The following is a 14372-nucleotide window of genomic DNA, read 5'->3' as shown; positions in this document are numbered from 1 at the left end:
TATTTAGATTTTCTTGTTAAAAACATCTGATATTACTAGTATAAATGAATATATTTTTAAGATTAAAATAAGATGGGGTTTGGGAAATTGAAATATTCAAATATTTAGCGATTTATTATAGTTATTGCATCAAATTCAATATTATTATTATAGTTTAGAAAATAAAAATTATATCTAAGTAATATAATATTATAATATAATATTAATTTCTGAATTTTTAAAAATATTTTTGAGTTAATTTTATTAAGGTCTCATTTTATATGGCAAACGAGAATTCTTTAATTATGTTAACATGCGCGTTTTTTTAAAACTACTTTATCGGATAATATATCCCTATAATTTTCTTTTTGAAGGAAATCATAAAAACTTGAAAAAATTAAGGACACCCTATTTTGGACATTAATAAACGTTTTATTTGGAAAGAGTCACAATGACAACTCTAACCTACTTAAATCTAGATTAGCCTCTTACTTTTAAGGCTTACTAGAGTGGAGCTAAATTAGACGGCTAAAACAGAATAAAACCAGGAACACGGTCTGAAAGATAATATATTAAAAATTTTCAAGAACTTGTTCTTGAAAACAAGGATTTATTAAAAATTGTTGATAACATTTAAAAATAAATATCGTATACAAAAAAAATAGGTATAAAATTACGAATTAAATTATTTTTTTATTACAAGATAAATAAGCTTATATAAAATTATACGAATAAAAATATATGTACTGAGTGTGGTAATTATGTCGTCGAAGTAAATCAGATTCGAAAAAAACTTGGATATTTTTATTTTAAAAGATTCGGAGATATATTTTAAAAATTTAGTTACAATGTATAAAAGCAACGATTTACATATCAAGTCTAAACGAAAAATATGAGTCAATTTTAGCTTCACTTCTGATTCGTCTAAATTTTTGTTTCTACTAGGGATACCATTCCCTTAATTTTTTGGTTCTTTATTTCTTTTTAATTAAAGATTCGACGTTAAGTGATATAATAACTTTAAAATAAGCTCTAAATATATGTATTAATTTTTTCTTTAAAATACTAAGCACCGCATTCAGCTACTTAGATTTTTCCAGAAAAAAATGAAACAAGAAGAGCAAGTAGGCGGCCAAATCTTTATAAAATTCAAATTTATGAAGATAAAATATAAAAATCGTTTTTCAGATCATATTTTGTAGAGCTAGTTCGTGTATAGGAGGTGAAAAGAATTTTATATGCTCAATCATGGTGGAAGAGGCGTGGTCGCCGTTATCCCATAATGGATCGTTATCTCGCGAAGGAGGTTTGTCCTGGCCGTCCACGTTAGATTCGCTATCGTTCCGCCCTTCTTCGTAAGCGTTGCGTAGAGTAGGCTGATCCAAATACCTATTTTTTTTAAAATAATTCGTTCAAAATATAAAAAATAAAATAAGTTTTAATTATTTATTTAAACAATAGAAGTATGTAAAAATAAAACGTTTATACCTGCCGAGTGTAGAAAAAATTTGGCTATTCAGCACCTGAAATTTTCGTATTCTGTCTGCCATCCTCTTCAAATTCTATGCGATTTTTATATTAATTTTTTTAAAGAAATTTGTTATAGAGAATAATAGAATTTACGCTTGAAAAGAAGATAGGAAAATTTTTATCTTGAAATGGCAAAATTTTCAGGTCCGGCCCGGTTAAAATTTATGGTTTGACCGGCTCGGCTATATACCAGGCTCGGACCATTTCCATTTTTTTACCAAAGTTGCCCGACCCGGTTTTTTTAAATGCAAGACCTAACCCGAATATAAGAAGTTGAACACCAAAATAAACAACTATTTATCATATCAGGGAGTGGTTTTAAGGATAATCACTCTATTAAACAACTATTTAACATATCAGGGAGTGATTTTAAGGATAATCACTTTATGGAATATCACTCTATCAAACATCAGAATTCATCGACAATTCAGTCCTATAATGCTTTAGCCCGACCCGGCCGGAATATATTTTTTTAGACGTCAAATTCTGAACCGTAACGAACATAGTAAGTTCGGCTTAGATTAAAAAATTGAGGTTTAATGTAAGGGTCATAATAAATATTAAATTGGGTTCGGTTTGAATTAGAGTTGGTTAGATTTTTTTGATTTAAATCACGATTTAAACCAAATAAAATAAAAAAAATTATGGGCTAAAATTGTAAAATATGCAAGTAAATAACTAATTCTCAAGGGAACAAGTCAGGAAATTGTTAAAAATTAAATATTGTGTAAATTGATCTATTTATTTCAAAAGAGCCAATCAATGCGGCTAATATGATAAAAGTAAATAATTTAAAAAGAAATAATAAAGATCATAAAATGACCTATGGGTGTAGTGGTCATTTTTTAAATCTACTATCAAAAAATTTGGGAAAATAAAAGTAGCAGGAAACAAATAGTGTGGTAAAGTATTTCAAAAATGATCAGTTTTATACAAATTTTAAACTGAAACAAGAAGGAGGGCGAATTTCTTGTCACTCCACAAGATATTCGTTTGAACTCAGTTGTAGTTTAAATGCCTATATACCGGAATGAACAAAATTATTTAAGATATGTGAAAGCAATCAAAATAAAACCGACATTGCAAATTAGAAAAAAAGGATTGAAAATATTACAATTCAAAAGAGATGCTGAAGATATCATTGAAATCATAAAAACCAATTGCGAAATGTTTCAAAATTTGCAAAAGTTTTTCACCAAATTACATGCTAATAATAAAATTCATCCTTTACTAAACGATACAATCAGGCTTTAACGCCTGCACATTTCTGATCCTATCTTTTAAACCCGAAATATCGTTCATCGTTCAAATTTAACAAACAATGAAATGGAAACGGCAATAGAATACGCAGGGCTTCTTTATTCAAACACTGAGATTTTATATATCTTGGTAAAGCTTCAAGCAAGATCAGTGCTATTTACTATAATTATATTTTCGGATAATATAGTATACACAATTAAATGGTGAGTGGCCTAATGAAAGTTGATTAAGGATCTAAAAATAATAAAACAACTATTTACTGCATCTTCATCATCCGCAGTTGAGAGATTATTCTCTTCGTTTGGAGTTCTTCCTAGAAGCTTAGGAATCGGTTAGGAACAGAAAAGGCAGGAAAATTACTTTTTTTTATTTAAACAATTAAATTCTAATATTAATGTCGGCGATATAGATATTACTTGTGATTTTTAATATATGTTATTTCTTAATTTTACAAACTAATTGATTTTTTTATTATAAAGAAATATAAATTTTTTTTTAAATATGTGTAGATTTTTTATATTAATTTCGCTTCATATTTAAAATATTAAATAATTTTTCACTATTGCGATTAAGAAGATTAGCAGTTATTTTTTTACTATGTCAAAAATTGAAATAAAAAATAAACTTCTTTTGTCAAACAAGTGGTGATTAATATTGCAATTTGTTATTTAACTTATATTTTGCTTACCTAAGTCCTTCCTGAACTTTGACTATTTAAAATTTTGATCCACATTGATTATTTTTTTTAAAAAATAGGGGTGGATTTAAATAAACCCATATAGATTGTCCTATCTGGGGATGTTGACGCGATGCATATATTGTTTATTTATAAGTAGTATAGTTATCTCTGTAATATATTAGTGTCTCGCCGTCGTTTATTTATATAGGAATAGTTATTATTTTTTTTATAATATTATTTTGCAATGTTATTTTTTTTAGAAAAAATAATGTTTATTTTTTTTTAATATAATATAAATAGTGTAGAAAAAAAATAATAGAGGATGATCTTTGATTCATTTTTTTTTTGAAAAAAGAGAAATAAATATTATTGAATATTATTGAGGTTTATTTTTTTTGTTTAATTGATTTTTCTTTAGTAAAAAAAAACAAATTTGTTTTAAAAAAAAAATTAATTACTTAATAAAGTTTGTTTTTCTCCTTGTGATAAAAGTATATTTAAAAAAGAAAAAGATTCGATTAATCTTGTTAGGTACAAAAGAAAAAGAAATTGAAAATTTAAATTGATAATATAAAGCTTATCGTTTTCGTTCCGAACCCCTGTCCCCTATAAACTTTCCGTTTGTCAGTCTTTCTGATAAATTGGTGGCCAAGACGAGCATATCGTAAAAAAAAGGAATTTTAAGAATAGAAAATCCTTTGGTGAGAATTTAGGTTACCCGTGCGGCGGAAGTTTAAGAATAAAAAATCCTTTGGTGAGAATTTAGGTTACCCGTGCGGCGGAAGTTTAAGAATAGAAAATCCTTTGGTGAGAATTTAGGTTACCCGTGCGGCGGAAGTTTAAGAATAGAAAATCCTTTGGTGAGAATTTAGGTTACCCGTGCGGCGGAAGTTTAAGAATAGAAATTCCTTTGGTGAGAATTTAGGTTACCCGTGCGGCGGAAGTTTAAGAATAGAAAATCCCAAATTTTTAGCGAAGCTTAAATACACGGAAGTGCTGCCCAAATTATTCGCGAAGCTTAAATATACGGAAGTGCTGCCCAAATTTTTCTTAAACCATAATTGTACGGTAGTGCTGTCCAAATTTTTCGAAAAAATAAATTACACAGAGGTACTACCAGTTTAGATTAAAGAAATCAAAATACACGGTAAATTCGCGGAGAGCAATTTAGACAACATCCTATCAATAATAGGTATATTGATTAATTTGTTTGAGATTGTTGCATTGCATGTATATGTGCATTATTGGATTGTTTACGTTATTAATAATATCTTATCTATTAACTTTACAAATAACCAAGATTTTCATTTCAAAATTAATAATAAATTTTTTATAACGTTCGGATGAAAAGCTTAAAATTTGTTAAGTATTGGGAGGTCCAGTATAATATTTTTGGGACGTTGGTGATATTAATTATATGGATTTGTAGTTTAATTTGGGGCAGGAGAATGAAGAGAAGTCGCAGTGTAAAAATCAAAGGACAAACTTTAAACATTGAGGGGCATAATGGAGAGGAAGATATGATGGGCAGAGTAACATGGTTGCCGGTTCAGGAGTTAATTAGGGGGTGGACGGATAGCGATATAAGCAGAAGTTTATATGTAGCTGACAAGCAGGATTGTAATGATAATCGGGCATTGAGACCTTATAGAGAACCAAAAGAGTACTCTAGGGGAAGGAGAATGGAAATAAGACAGAGTTTTGAGCCGCAAAGGAAAGGGGGGAATGAATTGTTATAATTGTGGTAAACCAGGTCATATGCTTAGAGATTGTTGTGATACAAAGTGTTTTGGTTGTGGGAAATTTGGTCATATAGCCCCTTACTGTCCTGGCAAACAGGAAAGGTTGAGATGTGGGGTTGTGGACGCTTTGGACATAATAAAGAGGATTGTAATGTAAGCAGTTACAGTAATAAGAATGGTTTTCCGGAGAGGGGGATGGGTCCAAATGCTTCAAATGTAAGGACTATTAAGCGAGAGAAAGTGGAAGGGGTTCCTGCGATCAATGTCAAGGAAACGGGGGAGATGGATATGGAGTGTTTTAGGTGTCGAAGGGCGGGACATATGGCGAGGGACTGTGAGAATGTGTGACTATATGATGGCAAAAAATCGACATTACGGATCGGGGCATGGCGGTTAGGAAGAACAGAGGAGGGATTTTTTCGGAAGATAACTAATAGGGAGGGGGTTTTAATATGTTGCAAGATGGGATAATTAATGATCCTTGCCCGAGAGTAATGATTAATTTAGGGGGGGGGGAAGATTATTCCCATGTTATTTGATACGGGGGCAGCTATTTCAGTAATTGGATATAATAGATATCAAAGTATTTGGCCGGGGGAAATGATAGAGAATGAGGGGTTAAGGATAAGACAGTTTGATGGGACACTGATGGCGGCTATGGGTAGGGTGGAGATAATAGCAAAATTGGGGGAAAGAGTTGAAGTATTAGATTTATAATTTATCAGAAAGACTGACAAACGGAAAGTTTATAGGGGACAGGGGTTCGGAACGAAAACGATAAGCTTTATATTATCAATTTAAATTTTCAATTTCTTTTTCTTTTGTACCTAACAAGATTAATCGAATCTTTTTCTTTTTTAAATATACTTTTATCACAAGGAGAAAAACAAACTTTATTAAGTAATTAATTTTTTTTTTAAAACAATTTTTTACTAAAGAAAAATCAATTAAACAAAAAAAATAAACCTCAATAATATTCAATAATATTTATTTCTCTTTTTTCAAAAAAAAAATGAATCAAAGATCATCCTCTATTATTTTTTTTCTACACTATTTATATTATATTAAAAAAAAATAAACATTATTTTTTCTAAAAAAAATAACATTGCAAAATAATATTATAAAAAAAATAATAACTATTCCTATATAAATAAACGACGGCGAGACACTAATATATTACAGAGATAACTATACTACTTATAAATAAACAATATATGCATCGCGTCAACATCCCCAGATAGGACATAGATTAAGCAACCAGAGTTTTTGTGTATTATTATTGCGCATGCGAGTTACCATAAATTTATTAATTATGTTTTTCCCTATGCCCAAGATCTTTTACTTTTTACAATTATTTGTCATTAAAATTACTATCCTGCCATAAGTTTTAATTTGAGTTGATTAATTTGTATTTACCAATGAAAATATGTCTTCACAAGATTAGAGTTTGAAAAAAAATAAATAATAATTTCATTTTTGAAAGACTTTTTTATGCATGAAAATTACTAATAAATTTACTTGAAAAGATTTTTTTCCAAAACATAAAAGAGTTTTTTTTCGTTATGAAATTCATCAGGTTAGGGAATCGATATAGATCAGGGACAAAATCTGCAGGTCCGGCCCTAAATCCGGGTACCCGAGTCGTATTTTTTTTAAAATATACTCGGGCCGGGCCTAAAAAATTTAAAATACCCGGGCTGAATATTTTAAATACCAAACCTGAATTTTTTTTTAATCCGCGCTGTGCAAATGGTACTCTTTTACAAATTGATTATTTTATAAAGCCGATAACAAATAATTAAAAATTGAATTTATAATAATTTTATTTTAAGTAATATTTAAAATATTATTTTTCAACATCTATAACATACGTTAAAATTTAGGATTGTTATTATTATAAGAAAATATTTTTTTTTATATATATTCTATTCTAAACAATTTAATTATGATAATAAAAATAAAATACACTAAAATATTTTATAATGACATTTCAATTTGTGTTAGCATATCAAGATATTTTTAAAATATTACAAATATTTATTTTTAATCATTTTAAAAAAACCTTTACCTTTAATTGTAAAATAATTTCATATAAATATCGCCGCTAGATAGCGTGATACATTAATTTTTTATAAATATAATTTTTCTTAAAATTTACATTGTATTATCAATTACAACAACGCAAATAAACAAGGAATATTTTTTATTTGTTCAATCTCATAATTATTGCTTTGAGTAGATTTTTAAAAACGGCTAACTCTCAATATTTCATAAAGAAAAAAATTACGCAAATCCTAAGATTTTGTTCATAGAAGGAACAAAGGTCAAGACATATATTATCGAAATATCGAGGCTTAGAAAATATTCCTTCTGGCTAAAATATTGAGTTAGCTGTTTAAAAAATTTGGCACAAAACGAGCCGTTTATAAACACTACTCATAATATAATATTTGCTAACAACATAAATATGAATACCACACAATAATTATCATTATAAATAAAAATAGTATTTAATGTTTTAAGATCATTTTTTTTATAAAATAATAATTTTAAGATAGCCCGGATGTTCGATTTTTTTCCCTTCCAATTATCTTTATAAATTAATCGATGATAGTAAGGGACCGATTACCAGACCTAGGGAACATGTTTATAGGAATTCCCAAGCTTCATTTTGCGGGTTCGAGGACCGATTTAGTGAATGATATATAATACAGGATACTGGAGAGTCTTATTGAGATCATAGAACTAACACGGACCGATATACTGGCAACCCATCAAACCCGGGGTAATATGGACCTGAGGAGGATTCGGACCTCTTATAGAAAATTGATTTTTGATAAAATGGAGTTTAAAATTCCTGAACCATATTAATGTGTACAACTATATAAATAGCTATAAAACAAAAAAAGAAATATAACGATGACGGGGGGGGGGAATCCATAGTATTTTTTATATATCTATAAATAAGTCTGTAGCGTGTCTTCTCATGATCCCAACCTAGGTGATCGGTCATACAAAAAGGCAAAGTAAAAAAAAAGAAAGATGAAATTCCTTAGGTATAAAAATGTTTCAACTGTTTTTACAGATAACTCGTGTGGAAAAAAGTCTAAGCTTAACGATGCAATAACTCTTATTACAAAAAAATTCTATATTGCATATTCTTGCTTATGTCAATCGGATTATAATTAATGTCAAAAAATATAAATACATAATAGGAGTTAGCATTAACTTATTTAAAATATAATTATTTTCAAAATAATTTAATTAAAGAGCTAGGACTTCTAATATATTGCTGGTAACTTAAATGTCGGGAGTCCCGAGAGGTTCAAAATCGACAGTCTAAGGGATGGGCTTACTTGTATCACGAGTGTATATTATAATATGCTCCGGGTGATAGCGGATTTAGAGAGATGTTTCATCCTATTTTAGAAAGCATGGAGAAAAAATATCACAATTCCTTCTCAATAAAATTCAATCAAATATAGCATAATTAGCCCTGCTAACTATTCGTCAAATATAACAAATGAAATATAAATTAGTATCCCTAAAAAACTATCGTGTTAATTATCTAGATAGGAGTCAGAGCAAAAATTGCTAGAAACACTAGCAATAAAAAAAAACCTTTGAACTGATTACTGCAGAAAATTTAAATAATCTTTTAGTTAAATTATTAGAATGATATACATAAAAACACATCACAATCGTACACCATAACAATAGACTATAAGCCAATCTCATTTATGATTGTAAAATATTCATGGAGAATGAAGATGATCTTCAATATCAAATGCCTAAAAACGAGGCTATGAGGAAGAACAACGGATAACATTTTCATATAATTTCCATGATCAATATACTCCATAACTCTTAAATCATACATATATATATATATATATATATATATAGATAATACATTTGCACAAAAGAACAGTTGACAAAGAAAATACAAATATCCAAAAAATAAGAGTCACATTTTTCATCTCACATTTAGACCAGCTCAACTAAGGTTCCCCTTTTTAAGACTAACGGCCCATTTTAATGATTCGAATTCTAAACTAAATTCTGTCAATATAATTCGAACAATTCAAATAGAATAAAAATAATGCGCCATTAGGTTCGTATTCGTTTTTGAATAGGCCTACGACCGAGTTAAGTAAGTCTTGCAATATAAAATTTAAAAAAATGTTTTTTAAAAAAAAAAAAATCTTTTTCATTACAACGCCGTTCTTCTTGTCCTCGCGGTTATCGACTCGTTGCACTTTGAGCAGATGATAAGAAAAATCAAGCGTTTCGAACCGGTTTTGTTGATTCAAAAGGTAGATGAACGCGCACCCGGCCAAATTAATACTTTCTCCATACAATTGTCTAATTTTTTTTAGAGAGAATGGGGGGGGGGGGGAGATTACAAATTCTTTACTATTATATTTGAATAAAAATGATAAATCCCATCCTTAGCTGTACCTACCAGACATGAGAGAAAATAAGTAAATCTTTTATCCCCAACTAGAGAACTGCAAAGTAATTTTTTCGCAACCCGAGCCCGAATTTAAAAAATTTTTTTGTCCGAGCCCGACCCGAGCACACATTTTTTAGTCCAACCCGACCCGAATAAAATTTTGCAATTTAAGTTTTAATATTATAATAACCAAAAAAAAATTTATGTGTATTTATTCAATTCAGCCACCTTAAATAAAAGTTTATTTGACGGCCATAATCTATTCAAGATATATATTAAGTTGCATTTTATTAAATTTGTAAAAAATATTATAAAACGATTAATATACAAGCGAATTTAAAAATTATAACGATTATATAATACAATAAGCATCATTTATGCAAATATAGATATGATATAAAAGTTAATAAATATATAAAAAATATAATGAACATATTATATTATATTGACCTCATCAATATCATTATCAAAATTATCACAAAGTGAATAATTATGATATATAAATAAAGAGGCGTCCAGTTTATCTGGCTTTAAACGAGTCCTTCTCTCCTCAAAGGCCCTACCAGCAGCTGAAAACGCCCTTTCACTGCTAGCCGACGAAGCAGGGATAGCCAGGAATTTAAGAGCTAAAATACTTTTGGCAAAATATTGGCAACAAAGCCTTCCCCATGAATTGTATCAAATGATCTCAAATCACGTCCACAAGCACCTTTGTGCACTCTTTTTTCAATTTTGTACAACTTTTGAGTTTTTTCGGATCAGTACCAAAAAGACTATCAATTGTTAATTGTGTCTTTTTACTCTCTGCTGTTGTACTTGTATTTGTATATACACATTTATGTCTTTTAAGTTGATTTGTGCCTAAAATAATTTAATAAGATCATATTTTATATATAAATATCTAACCTGTTGTTATTGAATTATATACATAAATAAATTTGCATTTAATACAAATGACATAATTAAGCTTTTCTTTATTTTCATCATATATAAATGAAAATTTCTTCCATACATCGGATTTTCCATTAAGATTCTCCCTTACTTCATACTCTTTTGTCTTAATCTTTTCACCAATTCTTTTTAATTTTGCATCCCTTGAGATAATTTTTTTAATATGGCTGTGTCTAAAATCTAAAAAAAATATTTAAAATGACTTTAATCAATTAGATTGAAATAAACAGAGTTGGGCAGTACTGCGAATACTTGTATCTAAGATACATGATACAAGATCCCTTTATATCTTGTACTCAGTATATTTTGACATTTTTAATAACATACATAATATCTGTATCTAAGATCCTTAATTCTGAAAAGAATCTTGTATCTTTTTCATTTTCTTGACAAAAGATACAGATACAGATTCATTTTAATATTCATGTTTTAAATTTTACATATCACAGTATACATCTTATTTTCTTTGAGAATCTTGTATTTATTTCCTAATTTTTTTCTGCCATATTTTAAAATATTGACAACCAAAATTAGCTAGAAAATTTACAACTCATATTAAGGTAGCTAGATAAAAAAATAATAATACCAAAACGAAGTAAAGATTATATTTTATATATAAATGTAACTTAGAATATCATTACCAATTTTATATAATATTTTTTAATTTCTAGGATGATTAACATTTATGCTAGTGAAATTTAAATTATAGAAGTAAGTTCCCCTGAATCAAATCCCAATCTTAAATTTTATATGGAAATTTTTTAAAACAAATGCTAAAAAAGACAATGTATAGGCTAGATAAATAATAAATAATGAATAAAACTTATCTTTAGTACATATAATATGTCTTATTTTATAATTCACGGGAAACACACAATTTAGTGATAAAATAGTTTGGTATCCGGTTGTTAGGTTTAAAAAATAATAATTAATAATGTCATGACATGACATGTTAATATGATTGACATTTTAATCCTAAAATGTGATAAATATTAAATAGTATGATTTTATAAATAATATTATAAATTATACTGACTATTTAAGATATTAATATTATTATTTATTTTCGGGTCCGGTCGGGTTTTCGGGTCGGACAGCTTTTACAACCCGACCCGAGCCCGAGAAATTTTTTTTTAAATGTCCGAACCCGACCCGAGCCCGAGGTTCGGGTCGGGACGGGCTACGGACAGCCCGTGCAGTTCTCTATCCCCAACCCTCAAATTTATTTTTTTACGCCCATACCCTTTTAGAACCTACTTCTCTGGAATATATATACGAACAAATTCTTCATATTCCTATTCCTGTTAACATTAGAACTCAATAAAATATATATATAATTTTTAAATACCTTACTAAGAGTTCTTATAATGTAAACCAGATACCTTAAAAAAAATCTCCTTTATAATTAATAAAAAATGACTCCATTTTACTCAATAGTAAATTCGTTTTCCCCCAGGGGTAGACAATACACAAACTGCAACGCGCTCCATAGTCTGTGAAATTCAGTGCAGGTATCGAACCTCGTGTTAAGGGGCTCAGAACCAGTCCAAACGTTAATACCGTCATCTGTTTTTGCATCTTGGAAGAAACGGCATATCTTGAGCAACATCGTTTGAAACAAGGAAAGACCACAACATAGACGTTCCTTGGTGAGTAAATCGCTCTCCTTGGCTATATGAGTTTGCTAAAAAAAATTTTTTATAAATCAAGTCATTAATTGATTTAAGATTTTAATCTAAAACTATTAAATTTAACGTGCAAGATAGGTAATCGTAAAAATATAAGTTCAAGATGATAACTTTAGCGGATCCAAAATTCTCCACGTTTATCGCGATATTTAGGGCATTGCATTTTGATTCCAGAAGCTTCAATTTTTGTTCAATCTTTTCACCCTCTAGATTATCGAAAGAAAGAGAAAAAACATGTACTCAATACTCACACAAAACATTCTTACCGATAAATAAAATTATCGATGTTAATAATATCTATTTTTTTTGAATTGTTATTTTGCCATGCTAGATCTGCATCATAGTTAGGGTTGTGCCGATATTCAATATAGGATCTGATCGGCACCGATATTTAAAGCTTTCAAAAATATCGGATCACACCGATCTTTTTTAAAAACCGAATCCGATATGATATCGGATAGGGTAGATCTTTTTTAAAACCGATCCGATATTTTTTTTACTGTTTTTGGTTATATTTATAATTGTATATATAATCATATAATTTTTTATTTTATTTAATAAATAATTTCATAATAAATTAATGAAAGGAACTAATATACAATTTATCTGTTTGTAATGTTTAAAAAAATAGTTTTAAAATTTTACACTATTTTTGTGTTATATTATCTGCAAAAAAAGAAAGGTTTTTAAAAAATATCTAACGAGTCACGATCAGTTAGTGTTGCTGAACGGCTCGATTTTAACCAACTTTAAAAACGATTAACTCAAAATTCTGGCCAAGAGTAAATTACCAATTTCTATGAATCTTTCCCACAGATATCAGAAAGGTTTGGACATCTATTGGCGAAATTTCGAGGCATAAGTAAATAATATTTTAAAATTTTGATTTGACCCTTTTTAAGAATTGGCTAAAAGGAACTGTTTAACAACACTACATTCACCCATAAACATCGCAAATATTTAAAATGAGAATATTAACTTATGAAAAAAATAAAAAAATAAAATACACTTAATCATTCGTGAAAGTTAATTGATATATTAATGGCATTATTACACAGATATATGGTAATACGGACGGTTTTTTAATAATATCGGATCGGTGAAAAATTATTAGGGCTGTGCAAGTTATATTAATCGCAACGATTAATTTGGCATCGACTGTGCAAATCGCGCTTACTATAAATGCAGAGTTAAGCCTCGCAGTCGGCGAGGCCTAGTAAACCTTTTACAGGACAAACAATTAAATCAACAAAGAAAATTTAAACTAAGAAAACTGCAGTCAAAGTTAATATAACTATAAATAAATAATAAAATGACTAAACAAACCGGGGCAATAAGGTCTAGGTATAACGTTTTGAAAGATGGAGGCTTGTAACAAATCTATCGTTTCCTCTTCGAACTTATGTGCCAAAGAAAAATAAATGAACGAAAGGTATAAAGAGGTATACAAATTATGGATAAATAAAAACAATATTAATTAGGTTGGTATTTTTTTAAATTAAAATGGTTCGCGTCTTGGTTAAGTAATTAGATGCCAACTAAGAGAACAAATTATTTTAGCGGAACCGGTCATATATTAATGTCTAATATCCATAAGGCAGTTAAGTTAATAAGATTTTGATAATCGATTCATTGCTAAATTAGAGCTAATTTAATGTTTAAAAACCGGAAGGCAGTTAAATTAATAAGATTCCAATATCCAGTGCAACGCTAAATAAGAGCGAATAATTTCCAACATTTGTCCAATAGCTTAGCAGATAAATCATTAAAATTTTTAACCCCTTGGTTGAATAGCACAGTGAAAGATGAGTCTATATAGACCCTTTAAAAGGCAAACAATTAGAGTTATCAAATATATATATATATAAAGGAGAGAAAAAAAACCAAATTCTTTTCCAAACACAAAGCGAAGAGGAGACAGTTACCGATCTCCCTAAATAATTGAAAAGTTCCGGTTTTCAGGTTGGGGTACTTTAGGATTTCTTTCAGCTGGGCTTGGTAGTAAGCCAAAATACCTAAATAAATAATATTCGAATATTGCTTTAAATATAAAGATTGCCATTCACATATTTAGTGATCAGCTCTCA

At 28.8% G+C, this 14372-nt stretch overlaps 1 protein-coding gene across 1 annotated transcript in view; it reads right to left on the bottom strand.

Annotated features, from left to right (window-relative positions):
- Nucleotides 1-670: 670 nt before the first annotated feature.
- The window catches only part of LOC135931793 (cytoplasmic FMR1-interacting protein-like), a 56402-nt gene continuing 42700 nt past the window's right edge, over nucleotides 671-14372 (bottom strand). The window contains exons 24-30 of the mRNA XM_065469084.1: nucleotides 14170-14300; nucleotides 13612-13684; nucleotides 12397-12491; nucleotides 12028-12281; nucleotides 9408-9555; nucleotides 1468-1541; nucleotides 671-1368 (exon numbers count right to left, since the gene is read on the bottom strand). Of these exons, the coding sequence (XP_065325156.1) occupies nucleotides 1164-1368; nucleotides 1468-1541; nucleotides 9408-9555; nucleotides 12028-12281; nucleotides 12397-12491; nucleotides 13612-13684; nucleotides 14170-14300 (980 nt within the window). The 3' untranslated portion in view covers nucleotides 671-1163. The remainder of the gene's footprint in view (nucleotides 1369-1467; nucleotides 1542-9407; nucleotides 9556-12027; nucleotides 12282-12396; nucleotides 12492-13611; nucleotides 13685-14169; nucleotides 14301-14372) is intronic.

This window comes from Gordionus sp. m RMFG-2023, chromosome 1 (genome assembly GCF_954871325.1).
Source record: "Gordionus sp. m RMFG-2023 chromosome 1, tfGorSpeb1-WG-v2, whole genome shotgun sequence".
In the NCBI taxonomy this organism is placed as follows: Eukaryota; Metazoa; Nematomorpha; class Gordioida; order Chordodea; family Parachordodidae; genus Gordionus; species Gordionus sp. m RMFG-2023.
Note: the sequence above shows the minus strand (reverse complement) of the source record. Positions and strands in the feature narration are given on the sequence as shown.